This window comes from Vipera ursinii (genome assembly GCF_947247035.1).
Source record: "Vipera ursinii genome assembly, chromosome: 6".
Lineage (NCBI taxonomy): Eukaryota > Metazoa > Chordata > Lepidosauria > Squamata > Viperidae > Vipera > Vipera ursinii.
In genome coordinates, this window is record NC_139515.1 from 73,593,163 (window position 1) to 73,618,707 (window position 25,545).

Sequence of the window (25,545 nt, forward strand, 5' to 3'; positions counted from 1 at the left end):
ATAGAAAGCTCATAAGCACGTTCTGCAGCTGTACAGCAGGTCTGTGTTGTGACTTAGTATTCATTTATTCTCATCCAAAGCTTTATTTAAGCAGTGTTTCTCAATCTTGACAACTTTAAGTTGTGTGGATTTTGACTCCCAGAATTCCCCAGCAAGCGTGTCTACAACTTAAGGGTGTCCAGACTGAGAAACATTGATTTAAGGCGCCTTTTCAAAAACTGAAAGGGTTAAAGCACCAGGCTAGAAAGCATCAGCTGGGAGTTCAAGTCCCATTTTAGCTGTGAAAGCCAACTGGGTGTCTTTGGGCGGGACACTCTCTGATCTCCAAATAGGAGAAGGAAGGTGTGTTGGATACGTTCACTACCTTGAGATATTTGTGAAAATAATAAAGGCAGAATACAAATAAATCAAATATGTTATCAAAGACTCAACTTGCTGTTTAATGTATCTTGCACTGGAACAACAGTAGGGCATTTCTGTCGGGGAATCTGTGCTCCATGCAGCCTCTGTGTGCATGGAAGCGCATACAGATTCATGAACATTTTGCGGCTTGATTTCAGCCAATTACACTTCCATTGCAGTGTCACATCTTTCCCAGGTTGATGATCTGGAAAAGAAGAGTGCCATTTCTGTCATGGCGCTGCTCTCTAGAACATTGTCCCTAGATTAGGATGGCTGTCAGGCTGCTGGCCTTCTAGAACAGGCGTCCTCAACCTTGGCAACTTTAAAACTTGTGGACTTCAACTCCCAGAATTCCTCAGCCAGCTTGCTATGTATAGCTTTGCTGGCTGAGGAATTCTGGGAGTTGAAGTCCACAAGTCTTAAAGTTGCCAAGGTTGAGGACCCCTGTTCTAGAAGGTCTTGAGGATCTGGCTGTGGCCTGGGTATGGAGTCCTGAATGTGTGAAGTGATTATGTTGACACTAATAGATTGTAATACTTCTTGGCTGCTGTTTGTATCTTAATTTCTTTTTGTACTATGTTATAACTCTTTTCATTGTCTTTATGTTTCTACACTACCCAGAGTCACTGGTTTGAAATGAGTGGCTATACAAATTGAATAAATAAATCTGTCTAGAGCAGCATGAAGCTGACTGAATAGTACAGCTTAATTTATTTTTTTCAGCTAGCTATAAACTAAAGCACCTAAAGTTTATAGTTAAAGCTTCTCCTTTTTTATTCATTCATTCATTAGCCAATAAAGTATAAAATTCAGCAAAACAATAGGAAGTACCCTAAGAATATAGTAAATTCTCCTCTGCTTGTATAATCTGCAAATTTGGTATGCAACATATTGAAGTGAAGACCACATTTGGCCAACTACTGACCAGGTCAAAGCAGTTTGTAAGATCAGGAGAAAAATTAATTTGGGTTGAATTATTTGAAATGAACATTTTATTTCACTTACATCAAGTTTATTGAACACAGCAATCATTCTATATGTGTGTGATAATTGTCTCTTCTATCAGATTAAATTATAATATTTTGGGAACCTCTGGAGCAGCCATTGATGCCTCCCTCAAATTAAGCAGTTACAAAAAACACTGTAGTGATGCTTGTAAGCAACCCAGAATTTTCAGATAATCTTTTTAACTGTATTTGTAATTTCCAAAGCGTTGTGCTATACTGGAATGAGCCTTTGTCAATTTCAGCATTTCTCCATTGTGTTGAAATCAGGAAATTATCTGATAACAGTGCTCTATATAGGATTGTGCTATATGAGACCATAATTACTATGGCTATTTCTCTTTTTTTTAAAGCAACATATTTATGGCTGTCTGGTATGGGAATCTATTATTTACCCTGCTATTGGCCACCTTGTTCTACTCAGGGGTAATGTACTCATCTCATGAACCACGTTCCATTCTACAAGCCAGAATTGTTTGGGTCTACATAACATATTGGGCCAAAAGTACAGGTAGTCCTCGACTTTACAACAGTCCATTTATTGACCGTTCAATGTTACAACCATACTGAAAAAAGTGATTTATGACTGTTTTTCACATATTGCAGCATCCCCATTGTTAGGTGATCAAAATTTGGACACTTGGCAACTGGGTCATATTTGTGACAATTGCAGTGTCGCAGGGTCATGTGATCACTTTTTTCAAACCTCTGGCAAGCAAAGTCAATGGGAAAGTTATATTCACTGTTACTACCTTAACAACTGCAGTCATTTCCTTAACAACTGTGATAAGAAATGTTGTAAAATGGGGCAAAAGACACTTAACAACTGTCTCATTTAGTAACAGAAACATTAGGCTCAATTGTGGTCATAGGTCAAGGACTACCTGTATAATCTCACAGTCAAAATGGCTAATATTTACTTGTGCTAAGCTAAAACCAACCAACCACACGTGAAGTAGCCATCTGGGTTTTAGTGTATAATGTGAATCCAGCAGAGTTGTAGCTAATAGAACAAAGCCTCCCTAGACACCCCAAGGCTTAATACAAGCTGTGAATTTGTGTACTCACAGATGGGGGAAAAAAAAAGATTTATCCTTTTGAAAGAGAATTTCAGGCCCTTGTGCCTCTCATCCGAATACTCCTTCTCAGCGTTTGTTGATTGTTTCAGTCAGGGACTGTGGGCATCTTTTTGGCATTTCCGCCTTTAATTGCATCTTCAGGCCTCTAATTTTAGCCATGGCCTCTGTAAACAAGACCTTGAAGTGGAAGAGGTCAGCTGTTGGCCCTCCACCCACACTTCTTCCCCACCCACTTCTGCTTCTTCTTTTGCTGTCAGGAAGCTTGCCCAGAAGGGTGTCAGGATTAACTGGCATTAAGTCAGCAATAAGTGTGTGTGTGTTGGTGGGGAGGGAAGCTGCCTTCAGCAAGAGCAGCAGTGAAGATTTTTTTTTCCATTCCGGTGCAGATCTGTGCCTCAAGTGGAGACATAAAAATTAGGAGGAGCAACCCCTGAGGAACATATCCTTCCTTTGTCCATTTTGCTGCCTGCCTGTGTATTTAGTCTGTATGGCTGTCCGATGGCTGGATTATGAGCAAATATGCAGAGCAGCCCACAGAAAGCTTTCTGCTTGGAAGAAGCCAGCCTCCTCCACTGGAGTCAGGCTCCTGAACTGGCACACGTTGAGAGACGCAGGTCCTGGAATCTGAATTCTAGCCTCGCACTTCCTCCTGTTGTTCCGATTTTAAGTGGGCAGTGCCAGCTGAGCCCAAGCTAGACACATGGGAAGAATGTTGCATTTGGAGGTGAACTATTAATAGCATACAACCTTGTGTGTATCTTCTCACCCCCCCACCCCCGTTTTTTCTTGAACTGAACCGCCAGAGAACGAGAGGAGGAGTGTTGGTACATCTAGTATTACTTTATTTTTATGTGAGAAACCCTTGTTTATTTTCACTGCTGGTTTTCACTTCTCAAGTAGCAGCATTTCTATCATGTGGGAGCGCGTAGTTATTCCCTAAATAGCTTGTTGTTTTCTTTTGCCTCCGGGTTGTTTGTTTCTCTTGGTTAAATATTCTCCTAGGGAATATTCAGCTCCAAGCGTTCCACAGTAAAAATACATGTCTGGATTGACTGCAATCTATGACTGCAGTCAATGAATGCTCTCTCTCTCTCCCTTTATCCCCCCATTCTTGGAGTTTCCAGGGAATATAATATACAGTGTTTTGACTGATATTAAGACCTATGCTTTAGGTTGGGGTAAGGAGGCTGTAACCCTATTGCAAACTTGCATGAAAGATTTATGCTTTCCCTACGTCTTGAGTTGGTGGCTCCATTTGGAATTTTAGAAACGTGTTATGGGCACTTTCAGAAACCATCTGCTGGATTAACGTTATCTTTTCATTAAATGATTACTACGGCGTAGATAACAGGTTCTATGTTACCATAATCCATTTAGAGTTTATTCAGGAAGAAGAGTATGTATGTATGTATGAATGTATGTATGTACATCTAAAATAGTTTTAAAAGTAAGTGTGTGTGTGTGTGTACATATATATACATATACATACATACATACATACACACACACACACACACACACACCACACGGCTCTATCTATTGTATGTATAAAATCCCCTCCTCCCAACTCAAATGCAGCTACTCCTCAATTTACAATCTTTCATTTACCGACTGTTCAAAGTTATAACAGCACCGAAAACAGTGACTTACAACTGGTCCTCATAGTTACAAACATTTCAGCTTCCCTATGGTCATATAATCAGAATTTGGGCAAACAGAATGTTTTTACTGTGGTTGCAGTGTCCTGGGGTCATGTGATCACCATTTGCTACCTTCTCAGCTAGCTTTCAACAAGCAAAGTCAATAGTGGAAGCCAGATTTACTTAACAACTGCAGTGATTCACTTAACAACCATGGCAAAATAAGTCACAACTCACTTAACATCTTTGCTTAGCAACAGACATTGTGGTCCTAACGGTGATTGTAAGTGTAGTTTACTGTAGTTAAAATGCAATATGCTGATTTGGTACACTTTTATTAAGGTTGAGTTACTCAAGTGACAATTTCTTGTGGAAACTGGACAGGCTTTCGTGCTATATGTAACCTTCATTTTAATGGGCGTTTATGTCTTACATTCAACAGTGTCCTTCTAACCCTGGATTGCATTTTATTCTAGTCCCTAGTTTGATTTTAAAAAAGAATTCAAAATTGGAAATTTGGGGTTGGAGAATAATGCATAAAATTGTGTGATCTGACTATTTGGTAGAGACTGCAGGTGTGCTTTTTGGGGGATGGAGGATAGACTGTTTCTTCTTGTGGTACACCAAATAATAGGTTGAATGCTTGGCCATAAGTAGATGCCATAAATATCCACCAGTGCTTATAAATACTATGATTATAGTTATTACCTTACATCATATATAAATTATAACATTACTATCAAAGTAGTGCAACACACCAGCTAAGAATTTGCCGTGGGTAAGCAAACCTCCTACTCATAGCTAAAGTGAGATATAAATTTGTTTGGAAAGCTGGCAGAGTAATGTAGTGGATAGAATTGTTGGATTGAAATGGAGAAATCTGGGTTCAAATTCACAGTGACCAATAAGTTCAGTGGAGAAATTTGAGTTTGTTTTTTTTTAAAAAAGTATGAAATAATTAATGAAAGCAGCCATAGCTATTTACCCTCTGCTATACTTTATATATATCTGTAATGGTGTGTGGGAATGGCCTTGGGAGCATGGCAAAGACACCCAGTGAAGGGAAGGGACTCACCTTACAATATACAGTAAAGTAGAATTAGCTCATCTGACTGTGTTTCCTGTCTGGTCTACCTCACAATGCTGAGATCAACTTTGCAAGTCTGAAAGCATATTTCTCTCCCCCCCCCACCAGCCCCCATCCCCTTTACAGCTGAAGAAGCTAGGGAGGATCCCTTCTGAGCCTCTTGCCACACCCACATTTCTGCTGAGGGCTAAGTTGCCTTTTATTTGTTCCCTTTTCTTTGCCTCTTTGCCAGGTCTCCCAAGCTCATTCACACATGCAATTACAGGTAGTCCTCAACTTCCGACTACAATTAACCCCTAAATTTATTTTGCTAAGTGAAACATTGCTGAGTGAGCTTTGCCCCATTTTACAACCTTTCTTGCCACCGTTGTTAAGTGAATCACTTACAGTTGTTAAGTTAGTAAGATAGATGTTACGTGAACCTGGCTTCCCCATTGACTTTGCTTGTCGGAAGGTTACAAAAAGTGATCCCGACACACCGTAACCTTCACAATCATTTGCCGAGCTTCTGAATTTGGATCGTGTGACCATGGGGATGCTGCAACGGTCGTAAGTGTGAAAAATGGTCATAACTTTTCAGTGCCGTTGTAACTTCGAATGGTGATTAAATGAACTGTTGTAAGTTGAGGACTTACCTGTACAGTAACATATCTGTAGAGGGTATGAAACTCATGCCTGTCTGCAACTCTTTAAACCAGCTCTGTCTTTTCCTGGCATCAATTGCAGACAGACATTACATTTATACCCTTTTCTACAATGGGCTATCCTTTTCCCTTTGAACCTGGAGTACTCCTCAGACGTCTTGTAAAGATTTTAGTTAAAACAATCCCCTCAAATTCCCTTTTTTCTTTCCAGTTTTTGATTGTTCTTAATTAAGGGGAAATTAATTAAGCTTTTAATTGTAATTAATTTAAATTTAATTAAGGGAAAAACATTATTTTAGTATGAAAGCCTGTCTTAGCACTGACACATTTAGTCTGCAACTAATAATTTTATTTGTATTAATCTTTAATCGTATTAATGTTTTGTTTACCCTGCCCAACTCTCAGTAAATACGGACAATTCACAGACAAAAACAGAGAACAATAAAACAATATATTGATAATACCAAAGATGGCACAGACTAGGCAACAAGCCACCCAAAGTCACCTTATAGGGAAGATGGGCGGCATAAAAATTTAATAAATAAAATAAACAATCAAAGCAAACCTCTATTACCCAAAAGAGGCTTCAGTCACCCTTGCCCAAGGCTTGGGCGAAGGACTAGGTCTTAAAGGTACCAGCAAAGTGAGGGCCATCTGCTTATCTGGGGAAATCTCATTCATTCATTCATTCATTCATTCATTCAACACTTAGGAATAAAAAATAATGAAAATGAGAAGCATTTCCCACTATCAGCAATGTTTATTAATATGTTTTTTGTTTAACTGAGCGTTTCTGTATTGATGATAACACCTGAAAACTACATTTATGTTTCTTACATTTCCTTACTCCTGTGAAGTTCATTCTGTTAACTGTCTAGCACCATCTTAAAAATAGCTGAGCTGTTAATGGGCAGTTACTATTGGTGAATTCTCTTTAATTTTCAGAAATCAGTCAAGGGACAAGCAGATGGCTCAGTCTGTCTGTATTTAATCCTTTTGGCAGGAAGCCTAATGTAACAACTCACTTTGTATTAAAACAAGCTTAGGTTCAGATCATCTCCCCCACCCCCATCCCCACAAAATTATTACATTTGCAAAATCTGTCGCAGTTTGTAGTATTATAAACATTTACAGTCCTGAAAGGGTTTTCCTTAAGTGCATTGTGTGTGCAGCAATATATTATCTGAAGAGACAGACAAATTTCTATGTTTATTTCAAGCCCAGAAATATTATCTTTTAGAATATGTATTTAGATGTCTGTTTTCCTGGCACACCTTTTCAGTTATTTATGTGCATGAAGGCAAAACCGCATTAGCAGCTGTTCTCATACTAGAATTTTATGAAAAGTTTAATCATATTGGTGATCAGTGATATTTTTTCTGCTAGCAGTCTGTGGTTCAGAAACTGAGTTCTTGATATTAAGGTTAATGTTTGAGTTCTCAGATAACCTGAAGCAATAGCAAATAGTTAAGAACCAAGAAGCCAGACATTGTGGCTTGCAAACCATTATTTATTACCATGTGTGAACCCAGTTATGTATGGCTTGTTCAAATCATGGTTAAACCATATTCATTTTTCATGACGAGTACTTCCTACTGGGTGTTTAGAGCCTTTCAGAGCATTGTAAATGTATACAAGAGTCATGTTGTAGAGCAGGGTTGCCAAGCTCGCAATGTTACGTGATGTGTCATGATGTATTGCGACTTTTTTGCCATTGCCGGCAATGAGGCGGGCGCGGTTTCACATGACACATCCGGCCCACGGGCCAGCACTTTGACACCCCTGTTGTAGAGTGAGATGGACAGCATATACATTTAATAAATCTATTTTCCACAGATTTAAAGTTAGATTGTCTTCTAACTTTAGTCTTCTTAAAATGAGTATATTGGATAGATTTGGACATTGAACTAAACTTTAAAGTAGTTTCTTTAGTTTTGAATAGTACAGTAAGTGAACTTAGTCACAGAAATTTGTAAACCATGGTTTAGGTTTAATCAGGTATTTAAACAAATGGCTTGTTCAATAAATTATACTTAAGGCAAATCATGACACAGGATAATGTAGCAATCCAGGTACAGTAGTGCTTAAAAGTTTGTGAACCCTTTTGAGTAGTCAATATTTATGACCTAATAACAGGATCTGTCATCTACTTAACTATTGATTAGTCTTGCATAGCAGCTTGAGGATGGGGGAATTTTAATCCATTCTTCCTTATGGAACACCTTCAGCTCACAGACGTTGGTGGACTTCCTCATGCGAACTGCCCACTTGAGGTCTTTCTCCATCTTTTTTTTATAGGATTAAAGACAGGACTTTGACTAGGCATTTCAAGACATTAACTTTATTCTGATTTAACCATTATTTTATCCTACAACTTGTGTATTTTGGGTTGTTGTGTTGTTGCATTTCTTTGAGCTTTCAGCTGATATTTTCCTGTAGAATTTACTGGTACATTTCAAGATTCATAGTTTCATCCATGATGGCAAGGCTTTTCAACTATCTCCCAGTTACAAAAATATGAACAAGCCTTTGGAGTTGCTTTTTAAAATCCGTGTTAAAGGTTTTGGTTTTAAACACTTCCTACTGGATTTATAAAAGTGAAAAAGAATTGACAGTTGTGCTTGAATTCATACCCCGGATTGTAACATTCATGCACAGAGAATCTGATTCTTAGAACAAACTCTGAATAGAAGTTTAAGGAATGATAATGAAAACTCTACTCTGTCTGGCTTGTGAGCTTTTTTATGATTTTGTTTGGTTACACTATACAGAAATTGGAAGAGTAGGTAATGCCAGAATTATTCCTGCCTTGTTATCTGCTCTACACTTTTCTGAAAAGTTAGTGCGTTGATCACAAAAATCCTTATGTGTGGTAATGGCTGGCACACACCATGCAAAATCATGGTTTCTAGCTCACCCAACACCCTAACTCTAAAAAAAAATAACTTATTTATTATATGGTAAAATCCTTGGACTTCAGCCCTTCATCACATGGTCATGGCATTATCATGTGTTACATGCCTGCAGATGCTTCTGATGTTTGGAGGAATTTGGAACAGTGAAGTCAGAGTAGAGATGAGCAGCAGACATACACTATGACAATTACCTGATTACCAGTGGCTGTAGACAAAATAGCCGAGCATATTAGAAACACTCCCACATTAGTGACTTAAAAGCAAATGTGCTAAAAATAATGTTCTAATCAAACCATATTTCTTGCAGCTCTGAAAGATTCAGAAGGGATCATTACCTATTATGCCGTATAATTTATCCCTAATGCTAAGTGGTAAATCATGGCTGGATTCATGAATTGTGCTTAACCAAAGCGGGCAAACCATAGATTGGCTTAGCGTGTTTTACAGATTTTGTATCCCGGGATGTGGAATGGTATATATATATATGTATATATGTATATATGTATATATGTATATATGTATATATGTATATATGTATATATGTATATGTATATGTATATGTATATGTATATACCCATGTTGATGGCATATATATTAGTGGCAAGGTATATTCATCTAGAAACATGAAATATAAATACATAAATATAGAAATAAAATATGCCTTGCACACTGAAGTTTTTATTTCTAGGTCCTTGGAGTTCCAGGTAGGTGTAAAAAAGGTCAGACTGGAAATTTTGGATAGTTACTATCACAGCTTTATAAACAAGTAGTCTGATTTGATATGAAGAAGCTGCCAGTGCTGTTTCCTAGGATAACATTGTAATAATACTATTTTTTTAAAAATGCTTAAGGTAGATAACTAATACACAAAGTCTAGGTATTTAGAACTAAGCATGGTGTACAACCAATGGAATCCTGTATTAGCAATCTTTGCTTAGCAAGCATGGATGCCATTTAGCCTAAAGAAAAAGCTGTCTCAGTTCCATGTACATTTGACATGGAAAAAAGAGAGGCTTGAGGCTAAACGTATATTACAGTCTTTCAGAATTACAATTCTGAAAATGTCAGTTCTACCCTTACAAAAATCTGAACTGGCTTGCAGCCAGCATTCAAAACGCACAGGGTTATGCGTGGCTGAAGTCAATATGCTTGTATATGTGCATGAATGAAGTGGAACAATTGGAAATCATGCATATGATTTGCACTGTAATGGAGCTTTTGGTTCCCTAGGGCAAAACACAATTTACACAGTTTCCCAATTTCTCTGCCACAGTAATGTGCTTAGATCGCTGCTACTGTGAATACCATGAAATGTTGAAATCATAGGCCTTCTATCTCTTTGGGGAATTGCTTCTATTTGTTAAGGTTGCTTTCATGTGAATGCTGTCTACAGATGTGCTGATCTTTGAACGTGCAGCTGTAAAGCTGAAGAAACAGACAAAGGCGCTAACTCAGTTCAGATTGAGGCTGGCTTAATTGTCTCTGCTGAATTTTTATTTTTAACATAGCATTCTTGTGATCAAGCAAATTTAAAGATTGTTGTTCTTGTTAGTTGCAAAGTCGTGTCCGACCCATCGCGACCCCATGGACGATGTTGCTCCAGGCCTTCCTGTCCTCTACCATCTTCTGGAGTCCATTTAAGCTCACGCCTCCTGCTTCAGTGACTCCATGCAGCCACCTCATTCTCTGTCGTCCCCTTCTTCTCTTGCCCTCAATTTAAAGATTACAGAGGACGTTTATCCATACCCGTGTAAATGCATATTGCCTGACAAAAAGGGATAACCTGCCAATCATCTCCTCTAACACCTTCGATAAAACCGAGAACTTAAGGGTTAATAAAGGACCTGTATTTGAAAATATTTGGGACTCTTGTCCCTCAAGGAGTATTTGCAGGTCTCAGCTGAGAAAGTTCTGTGTAAAAGCTAATCAGAATAGAAGGACTTGCATTAATGAGATCTCGAAGGCCCATAAACTGTTTTTGTCTTGTAGTACCAGCGTGATACCTTCTGCAGTGCAGCTTCATTGTGCTGCATTTTTATCCATCTATCTTTGCCTTTGGTTGGTTGGCTTGTTTAAAATATATGGATAGAAAATGGCACTGTTATTTTATTTAGTCTGGCTTCAGCTAATGATGACATTATAAATTGACATTTTTGAGCTAGGAAAACCCTCCCTGAAAATGCCTTTTTTTGAGGATTTGTGCCTTCCAATGAAGGATGTAGTAGCCCTTTGTGCGAGATATACATCTATCTGTCTTTACTGCTGTCTACAATATCTGAAAGGGATGTGGTGGCTCAGTGGGTTAGGACGCTGAGCTTGTCGATCAGAAGGTCGGCAGTTTGGCGGGTCGAATCCCGAGTGCCGCGTAACAGAGTGAGCGCCTGTTACTCGTCCCAGCTTCTGCCAACCTAGCAGTTCGAAAGCATGTAAAAATGCAAGTAGAAAAAATAGGGACCACTGCGGTGTGAAGGTAACAGCATTCTGTGCACCTTTGGTATCTAATCATGCCGGCCACATGACCACGGAAGACGTCCTCGGACAAACGCTGGCTCTTCGGCTTTGAAACGGAGATGAGCACCAGCCCCTAGAGTCGGAAACGACTAGCACGCATGTGCGGGGGAACCTTTACCTTTACCTTTACCTTACAATATCTGAGAAGGTTCGTTAAGGGAAATTCACTAGAGGTAGCTTCGTTTTGGCTAGATTCTGGCTAAATCCACCAGAGGTAGCTCGTATTGGCTAAGATTCTTGCATTGCACCAATTCATAATTGCTTGGATTTGAGTCAGTGTGGTATATAAACCTAACCATTGTGGCTGGTAAACATGGTATTATTATGTGTTAAAAACCCATCAGGACTTGTTCAATAAACCATGGGTAAAGCAAACCCAGACTGAGTATGATGAATCAGCTGCCGATTATGTTCTTTCGAACTATTTTCTTTCAGCCTCTTTGGAAATATGAATTAAACTGCATTCTCTGTTAAAATTGTGTTAATACTGTACACAGGAGAGGCAAAATGCTCTCTGGGAGACGTTAATGTAGATTGAAGTTGACAGTCTTTAGCTTTAGCCGTGTTGTCAATTAACCTGGTAGTTTAAAAAGTAGATGTTCTTCTGGATTAAAAGGTAGCTTGAAAAATGAGTATTCCCATTTAGGAAAGAAAAAATTATAACCTTTCCTCTGTTCCTCCTTTCCTTTCAAACATATAAATTGCTTTGAAGTCTTGGAAGAAAAAATACATTTTACAGGTAAAGGTAAAGAAATAAACAATTTTGTTCCTTTTTCATTCCTCCTTTGTTCTAGTTGCTGTTCAGAATTGTAATCAAGTATTTACTCTGCATTATATTATTACTTCCATTGCATCTTCTGAGTGTATGATATCATTCTGACATTTACCAACACCATTTTATTTTCTAAAATTTACTTGTTGCAAAGGTGTGCAGATTCTTTGTCCTCTATGTTCGTTCAGGGCACTATTGCTGCTTCTGTGTGAACTTTTGTTCTTTTTGCTAAACATTTTTAACAAAAATAAAGACTGAGATACATTGGAACTAAATCCGGTTATGGTAGGGGAAAACAGATATGATTAAAGCAAAAAGGAGGAGGATTAATATGTCAGACCTGTCCAGAGCTGTTTGTGTATGTGTGTAATATTTTGTACTTCACACTCTAAGCCTACCAGCTCCTGAAACCTTACCTTTTTTAAAATAATGATTTTTTTCTCCCGTCCATTTTAACCAATTCCATCCAGCCTTAAAAACAGGAAGCTTCCATTTTTATCTGCCAAAATGTTTCCCATGGCATTATGAGTAGGCTTTTTGTTGTTGTTGTTGTTGTTTTTAATAAATACTTAAATCATCTTTTGTTGTTATTTACTTTAACATTACATCTCTTGGGCCAGTTCAGATGATGGCATTGCCAACTATAACAAAAACAGCTGCCAAAGATAGGGATGGGATATTGATGCTTTTTCTTTCTAAACACATGTGCAAATAATTTCCAGAACACTGGCTGCTGAGGATCTTCTTTGCCAGAATGAAATAGGCTGTGTTAACACTACCTTCTGTCAGCTAACAATTTTCCTTTCCTAATCAGGGCTCAGAGATGGGAAACTGTTTTTGAGAAAGTTGTAATTTTCAGAAATTTGTCCTATATTCCTTGACTTATATTGGAGAAGCTCACTGCTTCCTTATTCCATTTCTTAATAATACCCTTTCCCCAATCTTGTGCGTCTTCCTGATTTCTTGACTGACAGCTCCTATCATTCCCAGCCTGTACCCAGGTTGACTGGAGTTGATGAGAGTTGTAGACAGGTAAAGTAGACAGAGGCCATCAGGTTGGGGAAGTTGCTTCAGGTTGGAGGGTCCCAAGAAGACCTGTATCTTCCCTGAAAATGGTCCCTGAATTTTAAATTTCAGTGTGATGTCAGAAGAAATAATTGAAGATATGAAGAGTAATTATATGAACTGTGTTTAATTGGTTTAACATTAAGTAAATCAAATTAAATGTTTTCTGACTTTCTCAGCTTGTTGATACATAATATCATACACTAAAAAGCCAGGTACCTCCCAGCCACATCAAGGTAGTGTTCCCCTGTCATTATACCCCACATGACCAATCAACAAACAAATAAAAAATGGATTCCAGTGTTTGATAGATCTTCCAGTTTACATCAAGCATGGTGGCTTTATACCCTACCGCAGAGAATGACAAGCTACCATGAAGAACTGAATGGAAATAACCTGCCTCAACCTAATTATAGTTGGATGTGGGGTTTTTTTGTGCAATACATATATAGAGACGCTCACTTAGTGATATTGGAATTGGCCCTTGAAATCTTCCCCTGCCATCTGCCTTACATGGGTAAAACATAAGCCATTTGGAATAATCCCCGGTTTGTGGACTGGCAGCAGGCTGCAGTATTCCAGAAACTGGGCAGGATGCAGGCAGCACAGGAAGCCACGCCCCCTCCGGTCCGTGATTAAAAGCCTCTCTCCAAGGAACCGGTCCCTGGTACCCAAAAGGTTGGGTGGGGGCTGCTGGCCTAAACAATTCCAAATTTCTAGAAGTTTCTGGAATTGCTCTTTTCCTCTCACTGAAGATTTGCTGGAGAATTTTTGGGTAGACTAAAGAACTTTTTATGAGCTCCGAAGAAGCGCATTGGAGTATCTGTTCTAGCTTCATTGGGAAGCTAGAACAGATCATTTGAACGTGACTTGAATGTATTGCACAAGCATGAATCCTGAACAGTCGCCCTTCTTAATCATGTGAACTGCCATATCCATGTTCAACAGAAGGCAAGTTAAATTTTCCTTTCCCATCAACAGCGACTCAAATGGCACCTAGGTTATTAAACGTCTTTGCACATGTCACATTCATTGTCCTGTCTCTTTTTCATAACCAGCGGTAGAAATACTACTGCTAATTTCATTATCCATGTTTTCTTTCTTTTTTTCAAAAATTATGCAGTTTCCGTTCATTTTGTTCATACATACTTTTTGTTTCTGTTATGTTATGTAGTCTTATACCAGTGGCTAGAAGCCGACCGCCATGGCAGGAATTCAGATACTGCAAAAAGAACATCAGGTAAAAATAAACATTAAAAAAATGGGGGGGGGTGTGCTCATTTTAACTACAGGCTTTCAGTATTCATTTCCATCTTTTCATTTCTCTTCAATTCCATTAAATTCTATTCATTGATTACTTACTTTAATTATTTTAATCAGCAGTTATCATCTTTTTCCTGGGGAGTTCTAAATTAGTAAACTAACTGCCGTGTGCTTTTTCTTCCCTTACCAGTTCTAAATACATACACACATTTTGGTTTTGCTCAGGGATTTTCGTACTTCATGCTGTTAATGGTTTGCTTAATAATGGCCTATGGAAGCCACAATTGGCTGATTCCCCATACCAGGCCCAATCATAAACTCAAATCATAGTGCTTGTGATTTAACACTTTAAGCCAAAACCCAGCAGACCATATTTTAGCTGATATGAACCTATCTAATGTTAGAATTATATGTTGTATTTTGCCACATTTGGGAGTTTTCATCTGGGCTGCTGATATTCTCAAGCCTGAAAGCTACAAAACGAAATCTCGTTTTGCATTGATGGCAGTTGTATAGAAACTCACCAAGTCTACCATTTACACTTAATAAAAGGAAGATAGCAAACATATAGTGTTATTTATTAAAATATTTAAAACTTGCCTTTGAGTTAGCAGATTTCACTTCCACCCACAATACAAAAAACATAGCATCCCCATTTATTTATTTATTTATTTAAAAAGTCCCTATAAAGCGTAATTAGTAGCAATAATCACCATACAAAGTGGAAAAGAAACTGACCAGATAATGAAATGCTCTCTAAAAAGCGTTTTGTTGGGCAATCATTAGAAACAATGGACTAGTTCTGAATACAAGGAATGTTGAATGAGGATTATGTAAGGAGCCTGTCAAACAAGAAGTTTTTTATTTTTGCCAACAAAGACTGGACTGGGGTAGGCAACCTCGGCTCTTTTATGACTCATGGACTTCAACTCCCAGAATTCCTGAGTCATCTATGCTGACTCAGGAATTCTGGGAATTGAAGTCCATGAGTCATAAAAGAGCCGAGGTTGCCTAACCCTTATGGCTGGGCTCAAGATCTTGGTTGCAAAGCTCTAGATGTCTTCCAGATAGCAACCAAGAGGTACAGTAAATGTTTGCTTGCTTGCTTGCTATGTCATCTGTGGTTAACTGGAGTTTTGCAGCCCAGATCTGTTGCTACATTCAAGCTAAATAAGTGAAAAGCTTTATGAAGTCTTTTAGAAGTGAGGCCTGGAAAGCAGATGTTTGTTCCTACAGCCTTAATAACAAAGAATTCCTAACATTAAAGAACTTGGTTTACAGCAGCAGTCCCCAATCTTTCTGGCTTCAGAGACTGGTTTTGGAGGAAAAATTGTCTTCCATAGACCTGGGGGGGAGGGATGGTTTCGTGCACATAACCTAGATCCTGCGCATGCACAGATGAAGTTGGACAGTCCAACCTATCAAAAACATTCCTGTAAAAAACAGATCAGAAACACAAGTTTAGATAGGTAAGAAAATGGTAAGTGAGCACCTGTCCACCCTAGACGAGTTCATATCACCAGGACCAGATGGATTACACCTCAAGGTTCTGAAGAAACTGGCAGATGTGATCTCAGAACCACTGAACTACCGGTATATCTTTCGAAGATCCTGGAACACTGGGGAACTACCAGAGGACTGGAAAAGAGCTGATGTAGTTCCCATCTTTGAAAAAGGAAAAAATGGATCCAGGAAACTGCAGACCTATCAGTCTGACCTCAATACCTGGGAAGATTCTGGAACAGGTAAGCAACAAATCAGCAAACACCTAGATGCAAACAAAGTCATTACCAAAAGCCAACATGGGCTTGTCAAAAACAGATCATGCCAAACAAAACGTATTGCATTCTTTGACCAAGTGACAAAATTAGTGGACCAGAGGAATGCTGTGGATATCATTTACTTGGACTTCAGTAAGGCATTTGATAAAGTAGACCACAACCTGCTACTTGATAAGATAGAAAAATGTGGGTTAGACAGCATCACCACCAGATGGATTCGTGGCTGGCTGACCGGCCGTATTCAACATGATGTCCTCAATGGAACTGCATCTACATGAAGGGAAATGTGCAGTGGGGTAGCCCAGGGCTCTGTTCTGGGTCCAGTGTTCTTCAAATCTTCATCAATGATTTGGATGAGGGGATAGATGGAGAACTCATCATATTTGCAGACGACACCAAGCTGCCAGGAATAGCCAACACTCTAGAAGAGAGGCTTAAGATACTGAAGGATTTTGACTGACTTGAACATTGGGCGCTATCTTAACAAAATGAAATTCAGTGGTGAAAAAAGCAAGGTTCTACGTTTAGGCAAGAAAAACCAAATGCACAGGTACAGTATAGGTGGTATCTGGCTCAATAGTAGTAACTGTGAGAGGGAATCTCAGAATCCTAGTGGACAATCACTTAGATATGAGCCAGTAGTGTGCTGCAGCTGCCAAAAAAGCCAACACAGTACTAGGCTGCATTAACAGAGGGATAGAATCAAGATCATGCAAAGTGTTAATATCACTTTACAATGCTTTGGTAAGGCTACTCTTGGACTATTGCATCCAGTTTTGGTCACCATGATGTAATAATAATAATAATAATAATAATAATAATAATAATAATAATAATAATAATAATAATAATATAACAAGAAGAAGAAGAAGAAGAAGAAGAAGAAGAAGAAGAAGAAGAAGAAGAAGAAGAAGAAGAAGAAGAAGAAGAAGAAGTAGTAGTAATTGGACCTTGGAGGTCATCTAGAAGAAGAAGAAGAAGTAGTAGTAGTAATTGGACCTTGGAGGTCATCTAGTCCAACCTCCTGCTCAGGTAGGAAACCCTATATCATTTCAGACAAATAGCTGTCCAATTTCTTCTTAAAAACTTCCAGTGTTGGAGCATTCACAGCTTCTGGAGGTATGTTGTTCCATTGATTAAGTGTTCTAACTGTCAGGAAATTTCTCCTTAGTTCCAGGTTGCTTCTCTCCTTGATTAGTTTCCATCCGTTGCTTCTTGTCCTGCCTTCAGGCACTTTGGAGAATAGCCTGACTCCCTCTTCTTTGTGGCAGCCCCTGAGATATTGGAACACTGCTATCATGTCCCCCCTCATCCTTCTCTTCATTAAACTAGACATACCCAATTCCAGCAACCGTTCCTTATATGTTTTAGCCTCCAGTCCCCTAATCATCTTTGTTGTGCTTCTCTGTACTCAAAGTCTCAGCATCTTTTTGACATTTGACATTTTGACAGTTTTGACAAAACTGGTTGCAGTATTTCAATCTAATAAAGATGTTGAGACTCTAGAAAAAGTACCATTATCTCACTCACCTGCCACTTCCATGACCCGGGGTTGGGGACCCCTGGTTTACAGCCTTATCAAGATTTTTATTTTTAGATTCTTTTGATTTGTTCACTGGATTCCTTCCCCCTCCCCCCGTAAGGCACAATTTCTCCATCATTGAACCGAGAGATGATAGCAAGTGATCACTTCCATAGATAAAAACCCGTGAAAAATCAATTCATTGCCAAGTACAGATCCCATAATAACCATAATTACAAAATAGAATAGAGAATGAGCGACTCTTTTCACACCACTCTTCATGCATGATGGGAAGGAGATAAATTTTTCTTTACTTCGTTTATAGCTTATTCACAAAAGAACATCTGGAACCCCAGTTAGATCATGGAATGAGTTCCTGGTTTGAGAACAAATGTAATCATACTTGGCTATCTTTGGACAGAAAAGCAAAGTGTGGGTTACTTCAACCTACAAGCTGACGCTTTTAGCCTTTTCTCCTTATATGTGAAAAGGAAATACTTACACTTATAGGTCACTGTTGCTCATTCTTGTAACAACCAATAATGGTATATTGTGCCTAAATGTAGCCTAATATGCTTTTATACACACAAACACACACACACACACCCCAAGTGTAAGAAATGAAAGGCCAACTCCATCGAGAATAAGCAGAATCACTAAGATTTGTCTTTCATGACATACAAATGAAATAGTTTCCTTATTAAAAAAGGCAGGGATATTTTTATCCCTGCATTTGCACAAAATTTGTGACTAACCTTAATCCTAAATGAGTGGGCTGAGAAGAGTTTTGTGTTTTTAATCAGCTCCTCCTTTGTGTGGTGGTACTAATCTCAGCCCTTACTGATTCAGCTTTTTCAGAACAAACATTTTAAGTCTTTCCTTTTGTGGGTAACATTGCTTAAAATGTTTAGGATATGACATGTTTAGGAGTATGAGGAAGAGGAAGAGAGCAGAAGTCTTTGTTTTACCCTTGCCTAGTCCCTTGGGGCTATTGGAAAACATTGGTCAGTATTAGCGTTACCACTTTTAAAGTTTTCTTCTTCTTCCTGAAATGGATTTGTGAAAGCAGCTACGGCTATAGTTAACTCTCATTCTCATCATAGAAAATAATAGTAAATGAAAGCCTCTGCCAGATACTTTTCACTCAGCAGAACTGCTGGGAACCAATGCTAACTGAGCAATATGTGTAACTAGACAACAGAAAACGGATGAATGTGTGAAGGACTGCTTTTCTTTCTTCCTTGTGATGCAGCTACTGATAGATATGAGAAACCAGTCATCTACAAGGGAATTGGCAGCGGGGGGGGGGGGGAGAGGAGAGGAAAGGATTCCATCCCAACCCTGTGATGGGAATGTATGCATGAAGGAATGAAGTAAAGGATGTATTTATCCATATGTGCCTTGAGCCAGCAAGGGTTGTGTTGTATAAATCTGCCCATCAACGTTTAGGTGGCCCTAGCCTAGTCCATAAACGAACAAAAATGCTGGTGATTATAAGGAAGGCCACTGAATGTTCTTCTGAGCTACTTGGAGGAAAATGCATTATTTTAGAATTTGATAAAGTAATTCTTGCACCATTTGATTTAGCATCCAAGTCAGTGTAGCAAATGTGCTGCTAAATTTAGCCCCTACTGAATTTGATTTGTCTGGACAATATCATCAAACACAGAGAGAGTTCTGTCTACCTTCCTGGAAAGGGTGACGGAACTAAACGTATTGAGGACATGCTAAAATGTTATGTGCATGACTGAAAGTAATGAACGACTGAAAAAAAGAAAAGCATGAATTTGATAAATATGTCTGCAAATGCAAGTATTAAAAAGGCACGCTTAACGGGACATTTAATTTTTTTTTTCTGTGTAAAGTCTCTGAAATAACTTAATTGAACCATGTGCACTTGGCAAAAGACCAATTTCTATGTATTAAGTATCCTCTGCAATTCCAAGACACTATGGGCAGTAGAGATTAAAGTTAGAATGAAATTAATGTAATTATATTATAATATAATTAATAAAGTCCTAAATGAGAGAGAAAGAGAGCCAATTTGGTCTAGTGGTTTAGATCCAGGCTGGAGACCAGAAGACTGTGAGTTCTAGTCCTGCCTTGGGCATGAAAGCCAGCTGAATGCGTTTGGCCAAATCAGACTCCGGCAACAAACAGCACAGTTAATTCCACTGAAAAAGTGAAGCCTGCCCTGCGGGGTGTGGAGAGTGCGAGGAAAGCTAGGGAGGAAAGGAAAATCCTAAATAAACCCTGCAGGGAGCAGGGAATGGAACGCTAGGGAGGAAAAACAAATCCTAAATAATTGGAAAGGGGATTAATCTAGCTGTTGGTTTATTGCCTGCTGTGAAGAGTATCTGAAGAAAGAAATTCAGTTGTTGGTTTTCTGTCTGCTACTGGAGATCCAGCTGAGAATTTGCAGCTACCAGTAATGATTCATTGCCGATAAGCAGAGAATTCTCAAATTTCCTTTCTTCTTCTGCTCCTACAATTTTTACATGTTTGCTGATAATATGGAATATAGGCGAGATAATGCAATCTTTTCTCTCTCTCTTTGCACTGTGTAGAATTGTGTCAGGCTATTCAGACTGTACAACTGTAGTTCGTGCTGCATTTTCAAACACTGTGATGTTTAAAATTCTCTATCGTTCAGGTTCAGGTTCTGTGATTTCAGGAAGAATGCATTATCTTGTGAATACATATGACTTTCTACATATAACCTACAATGCCAGATCTCGATCTCGATCTCTCTCTCTCTCTCTCTCTCTCTCTCTCTCTCTCTCTCTCTCTCTCTCTCTCTCTCTCTCTCTCTCTCTCTCTCTCTCTCTCTCTTTAATTTTTTAAAGTCAGTGAAATAAAAATGAAAAGAATATTACATAGATAGCATAACAGTAGAATACAATAATAGAAATATGAAAGTGTTGATCTTCTAGACTGTCATTCCAGGCAGCATAAAACGGATTTAGAGTCTACACTGGGGACAAGCATTAGCCTTTTAAACATCGCACTGGCACTCTTATCTGACTCAGACCCACTGTTTATTTTTAACTATGGAAACTGTAATTTAGAGTTACTATCCACCCTGAGACAATATTTATGAAGCATTGATATTTTATCTATTAGTTTATTAACTACAGGTAGTCCTTGACTTGCAATCATTCATTTAATGATCATTTAGGCCAGGCATGTCAAACTGCCGGCCCGCAGGCTGGATGCATCACGACGAAACCGCGGCCTCCCCATTGCCGGCAATGGGGGAAAAGTTGTGATATGTCACATGACGTCACATGACATCGCGAGTTTGACATGCCTGATTTAGACTTACAAAAACACTTGAAAAAAGTGACTTACAACTGGTCCTCACAGTTATGACTATTGCAGTATCCCCAAGGTTACGTGGTCAGAATTTAGGCACCTGGCAACTGATATGTATTTATGACTGTTGCAATGCCCCAGGGTCACGTGGTTGCCATTTGTGGCCTTCCCAACTGGCTTCCAATAAGCAAAGTCAATGGGGTAGGCCAGATTCATTTAACAACTGCACGATTCACTTGACAACCACAATGATTTGCTTAACAGCCATGCCAAAAAGGTTGTAAAATTGGGTGCAACTCACTTAAAAATTGTCCTCCTTAGAAATGGAAATTGTGGTCCCAACTGTGGTCCTAAGCTGAAGACTACCTGTAGTTATGATTTCATTTATTTTAAATTGCTGATGCTTTCAATATTATTTTTAAATTTAAAAACATATCTCCTTAAACTTACATTAAGAAGAATCACTCCATTGAGTGGGATGAATATGGTATGCCTCTCTTTAATGATGGTTTATTCCTTTTTCCAAAAATTTCAGGTAAGTTTTTTTTTTTAAAAATAAACATAGCAGTATTTTCTCTTTATTTTTCCTGTGGCCTTTTTAACTAGGGGATATAACAAACTTGAAGCTTCCTTTGAAAATAGTTCATTGACGTGATGATTGTTGCTTCTTAATCTATTGCAGGAGAAAATTTTGACCAGAGTCCCTTGAGAAGAACTTTCAAGTCAAAAGTCTTGGCTCACTATCCCCAAAATATAGAATGGAACCCCTTTGATCAAGATGCCGTCAATATGGTATGTAGAGAAATGTCTTCTAAAGGAGTTTCACATCCTAGTCCTCAACTACTGTGCCAAAGTGAGCTCTTCTTACATGTTTTAGTTCTCCTCTCTTTCCATTTCAGGTGAATAGGACATTTCAACTAAACGAGAAGGATTAACCCACATTTCTCTAATTCACACATAAATTTGTGGCCAAAGACTGGGCTGTAATCAAATGTGTGGAGTCAGTACTGGATCCACACTTCATTGTAAATTATAATATTTGTTTAGCCTGACCTGTGACTCAGGCTATCCTCATAAACCATGGTTTATAGATCAGCGTTAGGGGCAAGGCCACCTTGTTGAAGCTTATTCAATCAACTGATCGAAACTCTGACATACCAAAATATGTGAATTCAGTCCCTGTGTCATCTTCAGCGTGATGAGGACTTATTTAGCTCATACAGCTAAATAAAACTAAAAAAGTACTTTCTAAGTCCTCCCTCCTTTATTTTCTAGGTTTTCTAGTCTTTTCCTTCAGTAGATCAGTATCTTTACATTTGTCTTATGGCTCATTACTTATAGCAAGTGTACCATTGTCTAATACAGGGGTGTCAAACTCGCCCCGTCATGTGACGTGTTGCAATGTATTGTGACTTTCCCCCCATTGCCGGAGCTGGGGTGAGCGTGGTTTTGGCATGACGCATCTGGCCTGTGGGCCGTCAGTTTGACACCCCTGGTCTAATAGAAAAAATTGAATATTTGCTTCTCCATGTTATAACACTAGATAAAAAATCCCTATGCTTTTGTTTCATAATAAAAATATTCATTCCTTACAGTAAAGCTTCTCATAATATCTGATTACTGTACACACTAAAAGAATTGTGAATTCTTTAATAAGATACAGGTAGCCCTCACAACCGTAATTGAGCCCACAAGTTTGATTATAAGACACAATGGTCATAAAATGGGTCACCATATGACCGTGCTTGATTTTATGACTTTTTTGTATCATTAAGTGAATATGTCAATTGTAAAATAAGTGCTGCTATCAGGCACAAAAGATCAGTCCACAGGTCCAATTAAACTGACACTGCTGCTCACAGCTTATAAAGAGGAACCTTCTAGACTAACGGTTAGAACCTGCTTGGGATTAGGTATGGTGGAATGAAATTCAAGGAGGGTTGTACTTAGCTCACTTGTGGCTATGTAGAGATTCTAGGCTGATTCCTCTTTAAACTCTGCCACCAGGTTCTGCCACTCCTTTCCCTAGACCTGCAGTTGTTAAGGAAGCTCGTTGTTTGCTATAGAGTGTTTTTTGCTGGAAACCGGAAGTAAACAATCGTTTCTGGCAAAAATCTTGTAAATCACAGTCACATTTCTGTGGGACACTGCAACCAGCCATAAATGTGGAATGGTGGCTGAGCCCCCAAAATGCAGTCACATGACTGCAGGGTGGTGGTGGTTATGGTGGTAGGTGTGGTAGACTTCAGAACTTTAAATTCAGGTCATAAGTAGCTTTTTCAGGGCCCATCATAACTATGAATGGTCACTAAGTGACCAGTCATAAGTTGAGGACTGCCTATATATGCATTTATGAGGAGTAACTTTATGTCCACCAAGACACCATCAGACAACTGAAGCCTTCATATTCTTAACCTTTAAAGAAATTGTGACAATTTGCTAAATACCTGTGATGACTCCCTCAGATGCTTCCCCAGATACCTCTCTAGATGTCATCTCGGGGAAGGATGAACCAGTTCCTGGCACCTCAAGAGCTGAGTTGATTGGTGGCTCTGAGCAGCCGTCTGTGAGGTAGTTGGCTGAAGCACAGCTACAACAGACCAGTCCTGAGGCTCCAGGTGGGGAAAGCATGCAGTGGTAGCAGTTCAGTGACGAGGAAGAGGAACTGCCTTCTGCACCTGATCCAAGAAAATGTAGGGCAGAGAAAAGGCAGGAGCAGAGAAGGTCAGCCAGGTTACTTGTGAGGAGAAAGCCTCACCCTTCTTGATGGGCTCCACCAGAAGCTGGCTATTTAGCACAGCAGACAGATGGAGGCAATGTTGGGAACAATGTGTTTGTTTCCTAGCTGTGTGTTTCCTGGTATTTATGATTCTTGCCTTGCTTTAGACTGACACCTTGCTTTGACTTGGATCATGCCTTGGAAACACTGGATTTTTCTGGCCACATGAACTCTCTTGTGTTATAGATTTAAATTTGCCTGGAGGATTTATTTGGATTGAGAAACTTTCAAGTCCCTTCTGGATTCTTTGGCCATTTCTCTGTGGACTAGGATTGTTCTGCTTGTGGCGGGTCTTAATAGGACAATTCTGGGGTTTTGATGAAGGGAATTGCTAGGGAATATTAATAAACTCACTAAACCAGTTATGTGTGTACGTGTGAGTGAACAGCACAATACCAGAATTCTTATTTTTTCTTCCTGTACTCAAGTTTTGTAATCTTGTAATATAGAGGGTTGAATGGTGGAAATAAGCCTTGTTGAACATGAACAGTTTTTTAATATTAAGTGCAGAGAAATGTTGCTCATTTTTTTTCAGAATTAATGTTGCCATTACCTTGTATTTTTGTCTGCTTTTTATATTAGTGAGTGAGTTTTTTTGCAGAAAAATGCTCAAATATTTTTAGGTTAATCTAGAGAAGCCTTCTGTTGTTACTAGATGCTAATTAAAGTGCAGATGGCAATCAGCTAATGGAAGGGGAGCAGTTTCATTTTAGAAACTGCAATACTCTGTTTTTCTGCAGAGTTACAAGGTTGTGCCACACATGTTTAAACTGCTTTTTTGCATATAGTGATGGCTGTTTCTTGATCTTTGATTGGGCAAAATGCTTCAGTGAGTCCCTGCGGCATTATGGGGAATTGTCAGGGAGTAAAACTGGTAAGTCTTATAAGCACTTGAGCAGAATGCTTTAAAAATAGGTTTTGTTCAATTATTTAAAATATTCATACACACGTGTGCATTCTTCAAGTTATTTTTATTTTATTTTATTTTTTTTATTTAAACTTATATACCGCCCTTCTCCCGTAGGACCCAGGGCGGTTCACAAGGCAATTAAGACAATATAACAATACAAAAGTTAATAACAAATTAAAATAAATTAAATTATCCTTGATTAAATCTAAAACCCTTAACTCTAATTAAAACCCCAATTACAATAGGTTAAAAATTAAAAGTTCTCAGTCCTGGCCGGAAAGCTCAAAGAGCCAGGTCTTCAGGTCCCGGCGGAACGAACGAAAATCAGGGGCAGTCCTGAGCTCTACGGGTAACTGGTTCCAGAGGGCAGGAGCGCCCACAGAGAAGGCCCTCCCCCTGGGTTTCGCCCTCCGGCACTCCTTTGCCGACGGCACCCTGAGAAGGCCCTCCCTGTGGGAGCGCACAGGACGAAGGGAACTTGATGCCGGCAGCAGGTGTTCCCTCAAATATCCCGGACCCAAGCCATTTAGGGCTTTATAGGTCATCACCAGCACCTTGAATCTCACCCGGAGGGCAACCGGAAGCCAATGCAGCTCGCAGAGCAGAGGTGTTACGTGGGAGTATCGGGGAGCCCCCATCACAACTCGCGCGGCCGCATTCTGCACCAGTTGAAGCCTCTGAGTGGTCCTCAAGGGCAGCCCCATGTAGAGAGTGTTACAGTAGTCTAACCGGGAGGTAACGAGCGCATGAGTGACTATGCGCAAGGCATCTCGGTCCAGATAGGGCCGCAACTGGCGCACCAGGCAAACCTGGGCAAAAGCCCCCCTGGTCACAGCTCCTATATGATCTTCAAAAC

The 25,545-nt window shown here is 39.2% G+C and overlaps 1 protein-coding gene across 3 annotated transcripts in view; it reads left to right on the forward strand.

The window, feature by feature from the left end:
• DENND5B (DENN domain containing 5B) overlaps positions 1–25,545 on the forward strand; it is a 138,158-nt gene that overhangs the window by 45,505 nt on the left and 67,108 nt on the right. For 2 of the 3 annotated variants that reach the window (XM_083365149.1, XM_083365147.1), the window contains exons 2-3: positions 14,294–14,359; positions 21,683–21,792. In XM_083365149.1, the coding sequence (XP_083221275.1) occupies positions 14,294–14,359; positions 21,683–21,792 (176 nt within the window). The remainder of the gene's footprint in view (positions 1–14,293; positions 14,360–21,682; positions 21,793–25,545) is intronic. The other variant, XM_083365148.1, reaches the window with a different exon arrangement.